Source organism: Trichoderma virens, assembly GCF_000170995.1.
Source record: "Trichoderma virens Gv29-8 chromosome Unknown TRIVIscaffold_6, whole genome shotgun sequence".
Classification (NCBI taxonomy): Eukaryota; Fungi; Ascomycota; class Sordariomycetes; order Hypocreales; family Hypocreaceae; genus Trichoderma; species Trichoderma virens.
The window spans coordinates 2,552,255-2,569,830 of NW_014013743.1; the positions used below are offsets into that span (position 1 = coordinate 2,552,255).

At 48.0% G+C, this 17,576-nt stretch overlaps 5 protein-coding genes across 5 annotated transcripts; 3 read left to right on the forward strand and 2 right to left on the reverse strand.

Moving 5' to 3' along the window:
* Nucleotides 1-845: 845 nt before the first annotated feature.
* TRIVIDRAFT_150258 (uncharacterized protein) lies at nt 846-3,850 on the forward strand (the record flags this gene model as incomplete). The annotated part of the gene is made up of 6 exons (XM_014101607.1): nt 846-1,341; nt 1,402-2,415; nt 2,470-2,581; nt 2,642-2,819; nt 2,950-3,406; nt 3,459-3,850. Coding segments are annotated over 6 exons (2,649 nt in total), but the record flags the coding sequence as incomplete, so codon positions are not given.
* Nucleotides 3,851-5,847: 1,997 nt separating this feature from the next.
* On the forward strand, nt 5,848-7,452 carry TRIVIDRAFT_28715 (uncharacterized protein; the record flags this gene model as incomplete). The annotated part of the gene is made up of 4 exons (XM_014101608.1): nt 5,848-6,008; nt 6,066-6,383; nt 6,496-7,314; nt 7,386-7,452. The coding sequence occupies 4 exons, from the start codon at nt 5,848-5,850 to the stop codon at nt 7,450-7,452; spliced, it is 1,365 nt and encodes a 454-aa protein (XP_013957083.1).
* Nucleotides 7,453-8,337: 885 nt separating this feature from the next.
* On the reverse strand, nt 8,338-8,840 carry TRIVIDRAFT_60304 (uncharacterized protein; the record flags this gene model as incomplete). Its single annotated transcript, XM_014101609.1, has 2 exons — nt 8,338-8,555; nt 8,606-8,840. 2 exons carry the CDS (start codon nt 8,838-8,840, stop codon nt 8,338-8,340), a joined length of 453 nt encoding a protein of 150 aa, XP_013957084.1.
* A 1,526-nt stretch (nt 8,841-10,366) lies between these two features.
* TRIVIDRAFT_201147 (uncharacterized protein) lies at nt 10,367-11,688 on the reverse strand (the record flags this gene model as incomplete). The annotated part of the gene is made up of 4 exons (XM_014101610.1): nt 10,367-10,621; nt 10,689-10,884; nt 11,400-11,516; nt 11,582-11,688. The coding sequence occupies 4 exons, from the start codon at nt 11,686-11,688 to the stop codon at nt 10,367-10,369; spliced, it is 675 nt and encodes a 224-aa protein (XP_013957085.1).
* Nucleotides 11,689-15,360: 3,672 nt separating this feature from the next.
* TRIVIDRAFT_201148 (uncharacterized protein) lies at nt 15,361-16,291 on the forward strand (the record flags this gene model as incomplete). The annotated part of the gene is made up of 2 exons (XM_014101611.1): nt 15,361-15,516; nt 15,599-16,291. The coding sequence occupies 2 exons, from the start codon at nt 15,361-15,363 to the stop codon at nt 16,289-16,291; spliced, it is 849 nt and encodes a 282-aa protein (XP_013957086.1).
* Nucleotides 16,292-17,576: the final 1,285 nt, after the last annotated feature.

Sequence of the window (17,576 nt, forward strand, 5' to 3'; positions counted from 1 at the left end):
CCTGATGAGGATTAAATAAAGCAACTGATCCCATAGAGAATTGATCTAGGGGTGGATTGGCCCAAAGAACTGGATGTGGCAGCTCGCACTGATATCCATCAGTAGGAAATTGGAGCTCGTACGAGCCAACGCCATTGAGGCTGAGCCTTCTTATCAAGTCATCTGACTGTGCATGGAAGTTGAAATCTATCGGAAAACTGCTCTGGTATCCAAACCCGACATTGATTGGATATTGCGCTGGTGGATTTGCGTGCAAAGCCGCGGCAGAGACTTGCAGATGGGCTGTGGATTGAGGAAAGGCATGATTGTATGTCGCTGGGCTCAAGATATCAGGCTCTTCAGCTGTTTCAAGACATGAAGCTGCACGGGAGTTTGGAAGTCTGTCCAGCCGTTGTCTCTTAGCTTCATGGCGATTCGGACCACCGACGGGCTCCATGAAAAATGCCGCGAGAAAGTTGTCTCACCAAGTTTGCTGCGACCACGAAGCAACACACTGGCGATGCTGCAAAACAATCAGCCTGTATACTGCAGGTAAGGCTCTAACAGTTGAACGGGACTGAAATTTTGACTAGAAATTGATAGAAACTGGAGAGACATCTGGGTCCCGCGCGTTGTTTACTGGCGGTGGCTATGCGGTTTTGCGAAGCGCGCACTGCCATAAGGCTGCCAACGAGGCCGTCAACGAGGCTGCCAATGAGGCTGCCAGCCCATCTGCATGGGTACCCAATGTTGTTACACAAACAAATTTTAGCCGTTTTATTTGATTGCCATGACTTACCTCTCCCCTTACATCAAATACCGCCCACGATATCGGATCAAGGCGACAGAGACACCACATTGTCGAAATGCCTCTGCCACCTCCGTTATCCGCTCCTGCTGGGCGAACAATAAGGACTGCGTTTGAGGAACTTGATCGAGCAATTACCCCCGCAGATTCGAGCGAGTTTCGTGTTTCCACTCTTCAACAAGTACGAGATGCAGCTCTTGAGATTGAGCGGCAGCTTGCAGCGAGAGGCTCGCTTCGCAACATGCGTCGGCTTATGCCTCTCTTCAAGGGAATGGAGCACTATTCCAAAGTGATGGATGTTCTGTGTAACGGCACCCCGTATCTACCGTGGATATGGGCACCAGTCGCTTTAATTTTACGAATCGCCTCGGAGTATGTCGACGCGTTTGAGCAGATTATTAAAGGATACTCGCAACTTGCGGAATCCCTGGGAAGGTTCGAGATCCTGGGCAATGCTTTTATTGGCAATTCCGATTTTCAGCAGACTTTGGCCGTCTTTTATGCGGACATTCTGCAGTTCCACAAACATGCATACAAATTTGTTCGCCGAAGTGGTACGAATTCCCGCTATATACTCACTGTTTTTTTGGACCCATTTAACTCTTATCACATAGGTTGGAAACTACTATTTCTTACATCTTGGGGTCGATTCCAGAGACGATTCGACAATATCCTTGAAGATATGAAGCGGCACGAGACTTTGATCGATCGAGAAGCAAACGCACGCAACATTGCCGAAGCAAGAGAAATGCGCCAAGAGATTCGCCGCTGGAGAGAGCAGAGCCTCGATCAGTTGACTAGCCTTGATGGAGAAGAGGCTGCTAAGCAATACCAGTCCATCATATCATGGCTAAATATGGATGAATCAGACCAACTAGCCATCTTCGAATCAATATCAACTGAAGGACGTAAACACCCAGGCACTTGCTCATGGGTGCTCAAGAATTCCAAAATCAGTTCCTGGCTGCAGAGGAAGCAGGATACATCGATCCTCTGGTTACAGGGCACGCCAGGGTCTGGAAAGAGTGTGATATCGACGCAAATCGTCACCTTCATGCAGGCATCCAACATGTTCGTCATTCACCATTTCTGCACCTATTTATATACGTCTTCTACCACCTATGAGCAAATACTGAGGTCATTGCTCATGCAGCTACTCCGAAAGGATGGTGATTTGGTTGCCCACGTCTATGAAGAGTTTATTATGGAGAAAAAGTCGCCGACTGTACCAGCCCTTGAGAGGCTTTTACAACTCCTGTTCAAAAGCATATCGAACGAGCCATCCAAAGTAGAATATGTGTGGATTATTCTAGATGGTTTAGACGAATGCGAGCCAGACAAGCAAGCTCGAGTAGTAAGCTTGATGAATCAGATCGCGTCTGATAGATCGTCGTCTGGCAATGCGACCTGCAAAGTCCTCATATCAAGTCGTACCTCTCCAATCCTATCAAATTGTTTACGCCAAAAGCAGACAATCTCCCTAAGCGAAGAAAAAGACTGCCTAGAAGAGGCAATACGCCAGTATGCATCTCAAAGGTTGCAGTCCCTGGAACGGAAATTCCACCAACTCCATATATCGCCCGAAGAAATTGACAATATCGAGCGTGGGATTGCAAAAAAGGCAGACGGTATGTCCTCACAGACGAGAGGTTTTATGACCGGGTATTCTGACTACCTAACAGGGATGTTTCTATATGCCCGACTTGTTTTGGATTATCTCTCGACAAATATCTTTTATAGCGGCGATGAAATCATGACATCCGTCAATCATTTGCCTGAAAAGCTTGTTGATTTGTAGGTTTTACCCCCCAAATGCTGACCGAGCAGCTATGTGGGTTCTAATTCTGTTCTTAGCTACCGCAAGATTCTCCTCCAAATACTCACCCACCTGGATACTCGGTCGGAAAGTCGTGTTAGATGCATTCTCGGTTGGATTGCATTTGCAAAACGCCCACTGAAGAGGCTTGAGCTGTTGTCTGCAATTACTTTTAGCTCTGGGGAATCCGAGGTCACTCACCTTGTCCCTGAGTACGTATTGGATATATGCGGGCCTCTCATTGAAGAAAGGAATGATACCACCTTGACTTTTATTCATGTCTCGGTGAAAGAGTAAGCAATTTTAGCCTTGGTAGACACTGGCAAAAGACCTCTAACAGCATAAGTACAGATTCCTACAGACTTCCTCAACCAACCTGATCATCAATCAAGAAGAATCGCTTCAAGAACATGGAGTAGCTTCTGTCTGCTGTCTTCTATCAGGGCTTCAGGTTTTTAGTAGCACGTACTCAGAACAGGCCAGATACCTCCGAGTCATCAAGGGCCTTCATGGGTTTCATGTGTACGCGACAGAATTCTGGACTGAATATTTGTTGTCCAGCGCCAAGTATGCCAATGGGTGTCTAAGAGAGGATTCGCGTCAATTTCTTCTTGCCTTTCAATTGGCAGATGTTCTCAATAAAGCAACCGGCTCCATATTGAGTGAAGAAGTTAAGAGTCAGCCAAATGGTTTGGATGAGCGGCTGTCATTCTTGCGACAACATCCCCTTCTCTATAAACATGTTGAAGGAGCTTTGAAGGGGAGATCTCTCAAGCGACTTGAAGCAGAGCTCTCTCTAGAAAGTAGTATGTATTGACTTGACATTACTTACTAACTTGCTGACTCTGACTCCAGCTCCCGATGCGACGTCCCGATCATCGAAGAATTTGCCTCCCTTGGACGGCATTTCAGCCATGCTCATAATATATCAAGACACTGTCAGATCATTGCTAGACCAACACGATTACCCAGGAGTCACTGCCGAGGAGCTGGAGCTGTTCAAGAGCCAGTTCCGAGCCTCGGCGTTTACCTGTCGGCTCAAGTCCTGCCCTCGAGCTACACTGGGATTTGAGTCAGAAAAGCTTCGTATTCAGCACGAACTAACGCATGTACGACGATGGCGATGCACTTTTGCCGGTTGCAATTTCCCACCTTTTGTCTCACCCCAAGCACTGAAAAGCCACGCCGAGAAGTACCACAGTCACGGTCTTCCCCCAAGGTCTATACGCAGCATCCAGGTTTCGCCAAAACCAATGAGTGGTCCAATACACCGCGGTGATTATTCTTCGGATACTCAAGAAAACAGACAGTTGCCACAGGAGCCCGGCCAAATGGCTCAAACGGGCAAGGTGAAGCGAAAACTCTCGGTTCAAGATGATTGGGATCCCTCCAGCTACGTGCTGTCATCTGGGGCTCCGTCCGGCACTGATATATTTTCTACCCTGCCATCAATTCCATTTGCGCATAGATCTGTGTGTTCTATTGATGGCTGTGCAGACGTTGCACTTAGTGAATCTCTCTGTATGAATCACTTGCATTTCAGTTCCATATTTCTCAAAGATGTCACCGCTGCGGATTCTGTTGTTGAACCGAGCGTTGCACGCGCAAATGGAATAAAGACAACTTCCGATTCGCCTTTGGGAAACCGCCTCTCGTCGCCTGGTCCTTCAATTTTGGGAAAAGCCTGGTTTCCTCAGCGCGCTGATATACCAAAAGAATATTTGCAGCATGGAGACATGCCTGAACCGCCAGAAGCGACGCCGATTTTGAACACCGACAAGATTCAACTCGCTACTCACACTTCTCTTGTAGCAGAGGAGAGTAGTTCAGCTGTACTAATAGATGAAGATTGTTTTGATAGCGAGGGAGAGAAGAAGGTGTCTGTGACTGGAGAGCTCCGTGGTGGTCGGAAGTACCGTTGTCCAGCATTTCGTCGGTGGAATGGGGGAAATGATTATTACATGTTGGAGAATGCCTGCAGAAGTATCCTTGGATCTCTTTATGATCAGTCAGCTAGCAGCATACCAGCGGTTTTGGTCACCGACGAGGAGGAAATCAATTATCTTATTGATCAAAAAATCCTGCAAGAACCGTTGAGAAATCATCCTATTGCCATTGTGAGGGCTCGAAGCATATTTCGCCAACTTGGTTGCCGTATCATTGAGGGTGGCCGGCGTGTCCACGATGACTATTGGGTAACTATAGCTCGAGAAGTATTGGATGGTGAGGTGATGGAACAAGCAAAAGCATACTTTAAGTTGCGATTTCTCCAGAAGGGAGTTGATCTTCCGGGATACCAACTGTTGAATCACACACTTCATACCTTCAGGCTCCAAATTCATGCAGATGCTAATAAAGTTGGCGGCATTGAACATCTTACGAACGATGCCATTGAGGAAGCCATGCAGCGCTCGTATGAGGTGGCAGTCAAAGATGAGGACAAAATCATCCAACAAGTGAGAAATGACCCGTGGAAGGACGGGTGGCTATGATTATATCGTTTGCGGTGTATGAAATTGTTTATCTAATAGACGAGGCAGTGGTCGAGAGTCAGTCCCCTATTGACCCAAGGTGATTAAGTTCACTATCTGAGCGTTTATGCAGATGGCTTCGCACGCGGCAACTTTTCTAGCTGCTTTCTGTATCGATGGTACTTATAGCTGCGCGGATGTACAATCATATCTCATCTATATTTCCTTGTTGCTCATCGCTCATTTCTTTCTACTCCCCAGCGCTCTGTCCGATATTATCTGTTACCCCGCCATGCAGCACTTCCACCCGGGAGGTATATGTACCCAAGGAACCAGCTAAAATAAGTAGAGCACCGCGTATCGTATACTTGTTACTGTCTCTTCAACCGCAGAATGAAAATAAGACGCTGCATCATCTTGCTTCTGGCACTGGCGTGGTTACGACTTGGAGCTTCCTCAATCTTCAACCTTCAACCTTCAGCAGATGACGAATTAATCTCGACTTTTCTTCATTCATCCGAAAAACCAGCATTGCGGCTCGAATCTGTCATCACATCTTTTTTTAACGTAAGTAGAGAAGAAATTTCCATGTCATTGGAAGGCGGAGGGCGCATCCCCAAATGACAAGCATCTAATACCTCTCCACCAAGCAGCCGATTCATTCGTTCTCTCTTTGAACACAATTGCAATTTCTTCAATCTGTCTGCTTGTCCATCTTTCAAACTATTCACTGACTTGATATTCTAAAATTCAGCAGTTTATTCCTAGCAAAAATGTCATTCATCCTGCGAAAGGCAGCGTCTTCTGCCACAAAGCGATTCTACTCAGCCTCTCACATCTCCGCACCGGCTTCAGGCCTCCGCATCAACGCCGACAGACTGCAGGAAACAATTCACCACACGTGCCAATGGGGTGCTGCTCATCGATACGGAAGGTTTGTCGCGAAAATCTCGCGATTGTGAAGATCCCAAGGATGCTGACGCCCAAATAGCGGCCCAGCAGAGACGGGAATGTCCCGCCTTTCGCTCTCCGATGATGACGCCCAAGCAAGGCGTTGGTTCGCCGAAGAGACGCAGAAACTGGGATGCAATCTCGTCGTAGATCAGCTCGGTAACATGTTTGCCAGTAAGCGCGGATCAGCACCAAATCCCACGCCCATGATTGCCATGGGAAGCCATCTCGATACTCAGCCGCGAGGTGGCAGATACGACGGTATTCTGGGGGTTGTCGCTGCTGTCGAGGTACTGCGCACGCTTGCAGAGAATGGATACAAGACTCATAACGACGTTGGAGCCGTCAACTGGACAAAGTATGTTTGAATTCTCGCATTCATTTCGCGTCTTTGTACCTTCTTTGTTCATATTACTGTTGCTTCTTCACTCCCTTTGTCGCTCATTGTCTAATCCAACTGCATCAATTAGCGAAGAAGGCGCCAGATTTCCCAAGTCCATGATGGCATCTGGCGTATGGGCTGGCAAGATTCCTCTCGAACAAGCCTACTCACTTCCCGACATCTTTGATCCCTCAGTCACAGTCAAGTCAGAACTCCAGAGGCTCGGCTACATCGGAGACGTTGCCTGCTCGTCAGTCGGATATCCTCTAGGAGCTCACTTTGAGTTACACATCGAACAAGGACCAATCCTAGAGGAGACTGGAAGAAAGATTGGTGTTGTCCAGGGTGGCCAGGCCTACCGCTGGTTCACCGTCACCGTCAATGGCCGCGATGCCCACACAGGAACGACGCCTCTGAAGTCACGTAGCGACCCTCTGTTGGCTGCTTCCAAGATGATTGCTTCTTCCAATTCCATTGCAAAGAATCTCGGTGCCCTGGCATCTACCGGAGTCTTTAAGATTCCCCCAAGCTCCTCTACTAACACGATCGCTTCTGAGGTAACGTTTACGCTCGACATCCGCCATCCCGACGACGCAGTGGTCGACGAAGTGCAGCGCCTCTGCTTCGAGTCCTTCCAAGCCATCGCTAAAGAGGATGGTCGCGGTGTTCAGGTCAACTGGACTCTCGATACCGATTCCCCAGCCACAAAATTCGACTCTGACTGCATCAAAATGGTCGAAAAGGCAGCGACCGACCTTGTTGGACCCGATGGATGGTTGCACATCACCAGCGGAGCGGGTCACGACAGCGTCAATACGAGCAGCCAATGCCCTACAACAATGATCTTTGTCCCCTGCAAAGACGGCGTTAGCCACCACCCTGAAGAATACTGCAGCCCGGAGGATTGGTTAGTTGCATGCCTATAGTGTTGCCTTCTTTGACCTGGGAGTATATGCTAATTGTTTTCATGTCGAATAGTGCTCTTGGAGCCCAGGCTCTTCTCGAATCGGTGGTTAATTACGACAAGCTAAAGGCAGGGCAATAACTGTGTCTCCCAACAGAGGGTTTGGTATCCTACTTGTCGATCTGAAAGGCAAAGGGAGAAGAGAGAAGCTATTTAATGCTTGGAAAAAACAGAACAAATTGGATCAACCTATGGCTATGGAATTCTGCGAACATAAACTGTGACTAGCCATAGTCTCCCCCATCTTGTCTTCGATATCCACTTGCTTGGAGATACGAGCATGGGTTATCCGGACGAAGCTTCTTACGGGCTTGAATTGCGTGATATTACTTCAAAAATGGGACAAGACCATCGACATAATGTGTTGCGTATGATGAATGATTGTATATCCGCATATACTTCCTATCTAGCCCCCTCCTACTCATCGTACAACAGAATCAGCAGACTTCCCATCAGTACCTATTTACAAACAACTCCCCGGCCTATGTGAGGTGCGATTTATTGAATTGAATGCCATTTAATTCCCCCCCTCTCAACATTCTAACGCTGGAAGAAACACTGGTAACGTGCCAGGACAAGGAGTTGAAATGGCTGCTATGTTTCGCGTTTCCATATCCTTGTATCCCGTGCCTGTTCCTTGCCACCCATGCATCTTGATCATTGAGGAGAGGATTTCGTTTTGATATCTGACAACTGCCCCCTTGCTGTTGTTCAATACGTTTCTCTGTGGATTTGCTGTTCATCTTAGCTGGCAAAATTCTGAATCTCTTCTCGATGGCCAGCTCGGTGGGCTGAAATAACACGGCGGATGAGGCTGCTGGAAGATTTGCTGGAGATGCTGCGAGCGTCGCCATCCTTGGGAAGTCGTTCCGCTGGGACTCCTCCTGGCATTTTGCCTTGCCAAGCGTAGGACTTTACCGTAAACGAAACTGTCCAGAACTCGTTCACTTCCTCCGCCACATCCAGCTACTCAGCAACGGCAGCCTCCTGAGTCTCATGAGAGAGCAAGGCCTGCACAGCTTCGGCCGGGGTGATCTTCTCCACGCAGCTATCGAGCATGCCCAGAGGGTTTCTCTCCAGTATGGGCGCACTGGAAAGTTGGCCGATGGGGTATAAGTTGTGAGGCGAGTGAAAGGAAAGGCCGATTCGGCCACGAGCCATCTTTCTGCCGGGGCCAACCTTCTCTGGGAGTGGAAGTAGTCAGCAGGCTGTGCCTCCATAGACACCGGCATACGGACTACTCCACTCCCCAATTTCATATCCCTGCACCATATCGTGATATCCTTCTCACGGTCCAACCCCAATCGAGGTTGGAGTAGCCAGCTGGCTGTGCCTCCATAGACACCGGCCATGCCGACTACTCCGTCCAACTTCACATCCCTCCACCACATCGTAATATCTTTCTCACGGTCCATCCCCAATCGAGGTTGGAGTAGCCAGCTGGCTGTGCCTCCATAGACATCGGCCATACTGGCTACTCCGCTGCCGAATCCGCCCAACAATATTTAGTCCCATGTTCACCCATCAAATTACAATGTCCATCCCATCGGTCACTGCATCCCGGATGGCCCGAAGGCCCCGTCCAGTTCGACCGTATTCTTGGCGTAGGACTTTAACGTGACGTGGCAAACAGCTTATTGTCGCAGAGGTATGTTTTCCGCTAGATTGTTCCGAGCTTGCAAGCACTACTGCTTCATGGGCGTTAGATATGTCTCTGAGAACCACGAGTTTTCTTCAAGCTTACATTGGAGCCGGGCCTCTTTAGACCCCAACTATACCAATTCTCGTGTCTTGAAAGCCCTACCACGATGTTCGGCATCTTCGTCTTTGATTCTATAGTCTGGGTCTCAATTGTACCCTACTGTGGCGCTTTGTGCTGGGCTGTCGACTAATGCAACAAGATTCGTGTTTCTGGATGATGTCGAGTGTCATGATATGGACCTTTCTCCATCTAGTGGCATGTAGTCTTCCGTTTCCTTTGCTCTTGAGCAACTGTAGATGATTACAGTAACGATGCTGTTGCTTTGCAAAAAAACCTTGAAAGTATAACAAGAGAATGCTATTAGAATTTGTACCGGGATTAGGCCCTCCGTGGAGCTTCCCTTAAATGGCAGAGTGTGCTTTGAACACAATCAAGGTCCAATCGTCACGCCATCACGCACGTTTCCATCTATATCCATGTTGTTTCAATCACGACTTGTAGGGCGCTGGAGGAACCCCAATCGCATCTAGAAGAAGCCATCTCCCTAACAGAGAGCTGCAGAGGGTGTTTGAAGACGTAGATGATAGGCTTGTCAGATGCGGGTTTTGAGCAGCGAACCAAAAGGAACAGGGACAGGCCGTATAGAGGTGATGAAAGCGCAACAGGAGGTTTGAAGAAGTCGGAGAATTTTCCAAGAGACTGGGGCACCGTAAGCCGTGTTGGACAAGAATCTGGACGCGAAGCAGCTGAAGCATCTTAGGCGTTTCTGACTTCGTATTTCTATAAACACTCCTCAAGCTCCAAGGTGAACATTTTCACCTTTTGTTCTCTCTTCTTTTGTTCCCGTCTCTGTATTTCTTCTTTATTTTTTCTTTGTCATTGATAAGCGCAAGTGAAGTGCAAAAATCGATGTTTTCTTGCGTAAATAAATAAAATCGAACATGCGAGCAATCTTGCCATCCTTCGCGCGGGGTTCGTTACTCTAGCGGTAAAAAGCAGATATGGCGTATTTGCATACCGCTTGGGAATTTCGACTGCCATGAAGGAAGAGTTGAATGGATTAACGCCCGACCTGGCAGAAGTAGGGTTCCATAAATGGGAGGCTCTGTCTGGCGATTGCTTGGCTTCTGTACAGTGGCTTTGGCAGATTGATGCGTTTGGAGACGTTGTTCTGTGAGGAAGGAAGCGCAAGAAGCAGAGAATTGGAGGCAATTTATTGTTGAGCTTCAGCTAGATCGTGGATGACTGAGATAGACATATTGACGCTGTATCTAGCCATGCCGCTTGATGCCTTCACAAGCCTCCCTCATGCCAGCCGTGCATATGATGTGAGATGTACAAGTGTTTCTCTCCACGTCGCCCTACTCGCCGAGCTCCAATTTCTCGCCTCGCAGAATGGTCGAGCTCTCGTTGAGTCTGCCGCGTGCCACCTTTCAAAAGGCACAATGAGGGCGAGCTTGTGAGCAGTAGAGTAGCGTTGTTGTCGCGAGCGGCCCCAGCCTGTGCCTGGACCAACTCAGGATTGCATGTCGACCGCATCAAGAGCCTCTATTGAAGGAGTCAGAACCCAAGCCACCATGTTTACTCCTTTGTCATGAGTATCAAGCGGACTCACCTCTGCTACAACGAACTGTGGAAGCCGTCTCAGAGAATCGATCTGTCCCGTTGTTGAGACCATATGTAGGACTTTACCGTGCACAAGAGTGCGGGTTGATGGTGTAAAAGTCAGAAAATCTTCCTGAAAAGATGAGCCAATCGGCTTTGTTTGCTTGTAAAAGACTCGTAAATGCAACTGTGAATCCGTCGAGGGTCTGATCGTAGTCCGCATAAGAGATGTTGTTCATTCCAATGGCGTTCATAAAGTACCGTATACACTCTTTTGGAAATCCTTTAACCCAGCCACTCCCCCCTCCTGGGAAGGGGGAGAAGCGTAGGACTCCCCCCTCCTGGGAAGGGGGAAAAGCGTAGGACTTTACCGTGAATGGCGGTTTTGGTGTCATTGCCGAAAAAAAAAAAAATAAGAATAAAAATAAGAATAAAAAAAAATAAAAAATAAAAGGAGCAGTGTTGAGGATCATTATGCTGACGAGCCCTCCATGGCATCGAATGCCTCGTGTGATCAGTGGCAGCGTTGCGTCGGGCGGCAAGTTCTTGAGTATGACGCGACGACTTCGTATTCCGGTCCCCCCTTTTTGGGGAGGGGGGGAAGCGTAGGACTTTACCGTGCACCTGAGTGCACGAAAGGAGAAGACCACACACTGACGAGCAAGTTAGAATCGAATTGAGGTTGTTTTTTTGCTTGGGATCCGGCATCAGGGAGACTTACGGATTGTTGGCACAGGGTTTAACCCTTGTTTTCATCCTAGCCACTGTCTCCCCTTTTGGGGGGAGGGGAGCGTAGGACTTTACCGTGCACAAGAATGCACAGAGTGAAAGGTCATTTCTAGGAAATGGTCAGAGTCCATTTACAAGCATTCACAACTCCAAAGGAGAGTCAAAAATACTCACGTGTTTGTTGGGTTTTGACGTTTGCCAGATGAGCCTCTATGGTGGCTCGAGGGAAATTCTTCGAGTGACAGAGGGTTGTTGAAAGTGGATATGACAAGTTTGCACATAGTTCGTCTATGTCGGCTGACATGGAAGACGAGAGTGCCGCAAAGTCGGAGATTTGGGAGGCGATTTGCTGTTGGGCTTCGGCCAATTTATCGATGACTGAAGTATTCAATTCGACACCTTCTTGGGCAAAGGCCCCTGCGAAGAATGTGATTAGCAGACTGTATAGACAAACACAAGCTGGGGAGCTTGGAGCTGCTGACATACCTGAGCGTAGGACTTTACCGTGCACAAAGGTGCAGCGAAGATAAAGTCATGCTGGTAATGATGTTGATGACGATATTGATGCTGATAAAAGAAAAGAGAGAGGAGAGCGAGGCTCTGCGTGGAGTGTGGAGAGAGTATGGAGGAGAAGAGTGAGGAGAGAGAAGAGATTTGGGAGTGGGGAGAAAAGAGAAGATTTGTTTTGGTCACAGAGGAAGAGAAGAGAAACTCAAACAAGCGAAAAGGGAGTCCAAGGGGGAAAGAAGAACAGAAAGAAGGGCATCTGCCAAGCGGGTAGCGAGGCTCTGACGAATGGGAAGACAGCAGAATCTTCGAGATGCTTCGCTCGTTCCACTTCGAGAGCGGTCAGTGATTGAATGGGCAGGCAATGCTCAAGATGTACGAGGTTCGGGCACGGGTACATGCTATGGGCACGTGTGGTAGCGGAGGGGAAGGGTTTAAGGGGTAAAATTGTAGAGTCCCTGTCATCGTAGGACTTTACCGTGACGGCCTAACGGCCCCCCTCATGGTAAAGTCCTACGAGACTTTTTGCCATTTCTGGAAGAGTTGGGAGAGTCGAGTTCGATCACCAAAGTGCGTCCTTTCTTTTGCGTGACAGGGAATTTGACTACAATTTTTTTTCAATTCATGACGAGGCTCATTGTAGAGAGGCTGACCGACGGTCCATTCTGTGAAGTCTTTGAAGCATCTTCTCTTTTCCTTGGTGATAAATTTTCATTTGATCTCGATCGTAGGCAATATCTCTTGGCCACAATGCGCCGGGATGCATCAGTGTCCTAGGGAGGAGTAAGGGTATATAAGTTCGGTTTGCAGAGTTCCTGTCGTCGTAGGACTTTACCGTGACGGCCTAACGGCCCCCCTCATGGTAAAGTCCTACGACTTTTTGCCATTTCTGGAAGATCCAGGTTCGATTTCGAGATTGTACGCCTTCTCTTTTGCTTGCGGTAGAAATGGGACGCATTTTTTTGCAATTTGTAGCCATGTCAGTCTTTGATGTTGCGCCTCCAAAATATACTGTCTGATAGAGAAATGGCAAATTTAATGTTCAGTATCTTTTTTCTATTCATTTATGATGTTTTTTGATGTTTTTTGGTTGATCAAAAGTTGTGTTTGTTTCCTGGTGCGGTTGTGCAGCCTGCTCTGCCGGTGATGGAATCAGGGGTTCCTCAGGAGGCGAGTGGCATCCTTTGTTTCTACAGAACAACTTGGTGCAGCCGAGCTTTTGAATACCATAAAAATGAAATGAATATTTGGTAATTATCTGTTTGTTTCATTTCATTATTCGCAATACGGTGATTTTATGGAGTTGGGGTTGGTTGGCAGATTGGCGTTTCGAGGTCGGGCGCACGCCAGCACCGACACTCGCAAAGTCTACACGAATCAATCACCTCGATAACTAGAGAAAACATTCGATGCAAAGCGCATTCGCTCTCTATCATTAGGAGCTATTAAGTTGATAGAAAAAATTGAAATTGATAACACAGCTCTCTTTGTCTATTGAACCCCCTAGTAGTATGGGATCCCAAGTATGGGAACATCCACAGAGTCAATGGGATGGAATGATTTACAAATAAAAGACGTTATTTTTTTTTTCTCTTTAATTTCTTTCATATTATTCATATAACTGTCCGTCCAGTTCATTCGTCGTCGTCATAGCGTTCAATGAGATGTTGACGAGGCCGACCAAGGGAGACTTCCTTTGTTCTCGCGAACAGGACCCAACATGGTCACCACCACATTTATTTCGCCATATGCATTTCCGCCCTTCCAATACCTTGCTTTGACATTCCAACATATTCTGATACGATCGTGATCGAAATTGGTGCCCGGCACCAGAGCAGAAGGGGGGGGGATGCCATTCCACAGCGGGTGGAAACATGCGTAACTCGAGTCAGGTCGAAAACAATGGCATCCATATTCTTCCCTTGATGCGATATTGGTGTTTGGAAATGCGCTTGAAAATCTGTAATACAGAATTCGTAATCTTGATTTGTGCGATGGAGGGCATTTTCGAGACGGAATCGATCGGAGTCTGCCAACATAGTCGAATGGAAATGCGGCGCTGGGCGAGGCTCGGGAAATCGCAGAAATTCGAAGTATCCTCTCGCCATTCTCCTATTTGCAAGTTATTAGCGGTGACCTAGTACTGATGGAGTGTTATTTGCACATACCGCCAATTTTGGTTGCTCTCCTTACGATGACACGACCCCAGGCCATTTGCCCAATTCCTGTCACAGTATTTGTTCCAGCAGTCAGTAGATCCTTATTTCCCAGAAAGCAATCTCCCAGTCGACGGAGAATTGCAGAGCGCTCTTCCAAGACGAGAGTGAATCAGAAGCCTTGCTGTGAGATTGCAGGATCGTTTCGCAAACGGAGAGACGGGAGAAGAAGAACAATGAAGAAGGGAAAGAAGAGAGGAAAGGGGTGACTTGTGGTGTCCGAAGCTGCTGTTTGACTCAGCATTGTTAGAGGCCGTTGGAGGTTGGTGTCCTTTTCGTCTGTTGGCCACACAAGGACGGAGAGGAATCCATCTTTGTGCTCTTGATGTGGGAATATCCTGGTCATGCGATGGCATGTTGGCGGGACCCATGAAGCAGCCGACGGAAGTCATGTGATGGCGTCCCGTACGAGCGGCTGGCAATTCGCACCAGCCCACTCTATGACAGGTAGGCACGTAGCAGTTTAGGGGGGATTCTTTGGTCAAATTTTCATTAGTATTAATATGTGAATTAATTTTCCTCTGTCACAGGCTCATATACCGGGATGTGACATAGGAAGAGGGTGGCGAGCAGTGGCAGTCAAGCCGAACATTAGGGATGGGGTAATAACAAAATTCCTGTTGGATACACATAGTAGGTTTCTATGACAGATACAGGTACGGTAGGTAGCAATAACTTGAAACTTGATCGAACGGGATGACTTTGATGCAGCCAGGCAGGCCCAATCAATCTAGCTGACCTCGAACGATCCGGAAGACCTTGACCAAACAAGCTGACTGCGATCTATCTAGGTGGCCTCGTTCTATCAAGGTAGCTTCAAACGAACGGGATGACCTTAAACGATCCGGTTGACCTTGATCGAACCAGCCGACCGCGATCGGTGCAGTTGCTTTGCTTGCTCTTATGAACGCCTTTAGCGGGCATCAGACTTGTTTATCGGACACTTGGAAATACAGCCTCAACTCCAACCATGTTCATCTACCACGGGCTAGTCGACCAGGTTACACCCAATGGCATTGAGTTCCTCGTCGTGCTCTGACCAACAAAGATCGACGTAGGAGCTCCAGTCATCTTCTTTCGCCATTGTCAAAATGTCAATTGCCAGGGTTTTGGTGACGATGGCGATGGCAGCTTTGACACCGTGGTTGAGTGTATAACTATTACCGAAGACGAAAAATATTTACGCTCACCTGTAGTCATAACAGTTTGATACTACAACTGCCCACAGACATGTCTGTGCTTCATACCCGCTTCCAGATCAATGGCCAAGCCCCTGCCTTGATCTCGTCGACGATGGGCGTCGTTATGCGCACTTTGCTTACGGCAGATGAGTGGTCGGGTTATGAACCGGCTATTTTCCAAGGACCAGTTCAGTTTAATCTTACGGTAACACCCTGGCACTTCTCTCAAAGAAGACAAAAAGTGGCAGCCTGATTCCGACTCATGCGTGTGTTTCTGGGAATCCAAGGTAGCAGCCATCAAAAAGTCTGCCCTCTCGAACATATCGCGCATTCAGCAGCTGCAAGAGCAAAACCAGTCGGAGAATCAAGATGAGCAGAAACAGGAGGCCTTCTGCGTGAGCAGCCAAGCTCACACCTTTGAAGCAACGTTGAACGCCGCGAGAGACGCGGTAGAGCTGTCGCTACAAGCATCAAAACTTCTCAGACATGAGAGACTGTCCCAAGCTTTCAGCGCTGCAGTCGCCATTGGCGGGCTTAGCCTGGCTACTAAGTCATGGAAGGATACGACGTTTATGAACGACGAGAGCCTTGACGAGACAACTGCGATGCTGTACCCCGGGGACAAGATGCAACATTATCCGGGAACCTGGCCTTTTACGGATAGTTACGATATCGTGACAGTACGGAATGATGACAGATATGGGAGTACGTCCTACTATTTCGAAGTGATCGCGCTTTCGATCTCCAACGCCAGTTACGAGGAGTACACGGACCGGCACATCCGGGAGGAGGAGAAGCAAACTGAAATGGTGGCTCTCCCTCCCGAGTTCCCTCAAGTGTCAGTCGAGAGTCGGCTGCTGTATATCGTGCCCTCACAGAAACCACCATTCTCGTTGGACGAAGGCTCTGCCTTGACCTACTACAAAGCCTTCGCCTTTGGGATGGGCATTTACGATAGCTGGTATCCCGGTAGCTACTAGGATGAGCATTCTGGGCTTTTACTGAAAGCTGATGGGGCAAGGATTTCGCCTTTGTTTAGGAGTTGAGTTCAACATCTCCAACATCGTCTTTGTCGCACGTTTTTGCTGACCATCATTATACGCCAGTGCTGCAGCTGAAAAGCGCGATAATTTCATCAATTGACTACAGTTACACCATCGCTGGACGCTTTGTTGGCGATGTTAGTGGAGTTTCGAAGGCAGTGGCAAAGATCGAAGACAATGAAGCAAATGACGAGAATACTTGGGGATAGGCTCCATCACAATGAGTACAGCCTCCGGGCGTGGGTGTGGACAAAATCTCTCACGGTATCTAAAACGGACCATTGGCGAACTTTCTTTGTCATCAGAAAATGGACGTCAGTATCAGTGATTGCGGCCGTTTGAGACTGATTTAAAGATAATGGGGGTTTTGGTAACTACAGAATTATTACGTTCATTGAGCCGCGGTATATGTGCAGGTAGCCTTGAGCCATCAAGGAATCCTCACCCTCGGCGGAGAGGTAGATGTCGATACACATCTTTGACCGGTCTTTTGAATACGCCTGATAGTGTTGTATCGCGTAAAATCGAAATATCCCAGTGTCGAGATGCAAATCGATGTGGTTGACATGGAACACTGGCTACCCTAGATCCAACGGTGGGGATTCAGATTTGAGCTCACGGTCTATTGTAAGAAACAAACTGCTGTATTTTTTTTGTTGTCGATATCAAAAATAGCAATGGAAATGTCCCCAAAATTGAAAATGGCCTTGTATGACAGGAGCAATTAGAAGCAGAAGCTGACGCGCTTTATCTTATTTGAGCAATTCGTGTCATATTTTGATGCGTGCTATAATTTCTCTCCTACAATGTCCCCTCCACTATGGCGCCGACTAAAGAACCCACAACGATGCCACCTCCCCTGCTCCGGATTTCTACAATCGGAATGGCTGGTACAAAACAGCTTTCTTGATTGGATGAACTGGTCGGATGTGACGTAGAGAAGCTGCGAGAGACTGTGCTGTGGAACATACTCCATGTGTTCACAAAAGACGGGATGGCGCGTTGCGTGGATCCACGGATAACCACACGCCTAGGTACTTCGGTAAGGCTGAAGCATGTCATCGGATACGGACTCTTGTGCTAACTCGATGTCGATCAGGTGCTTACATTTCTTGGAGCATTTTCATGCGGGGAATTTTCACGCGGGGATTTTCACGCGGGGATTCTCGCGCGGAGATTTTCACGCAGGGATTGGTATCGTCGACCCGCCCTCTTTGCTCGG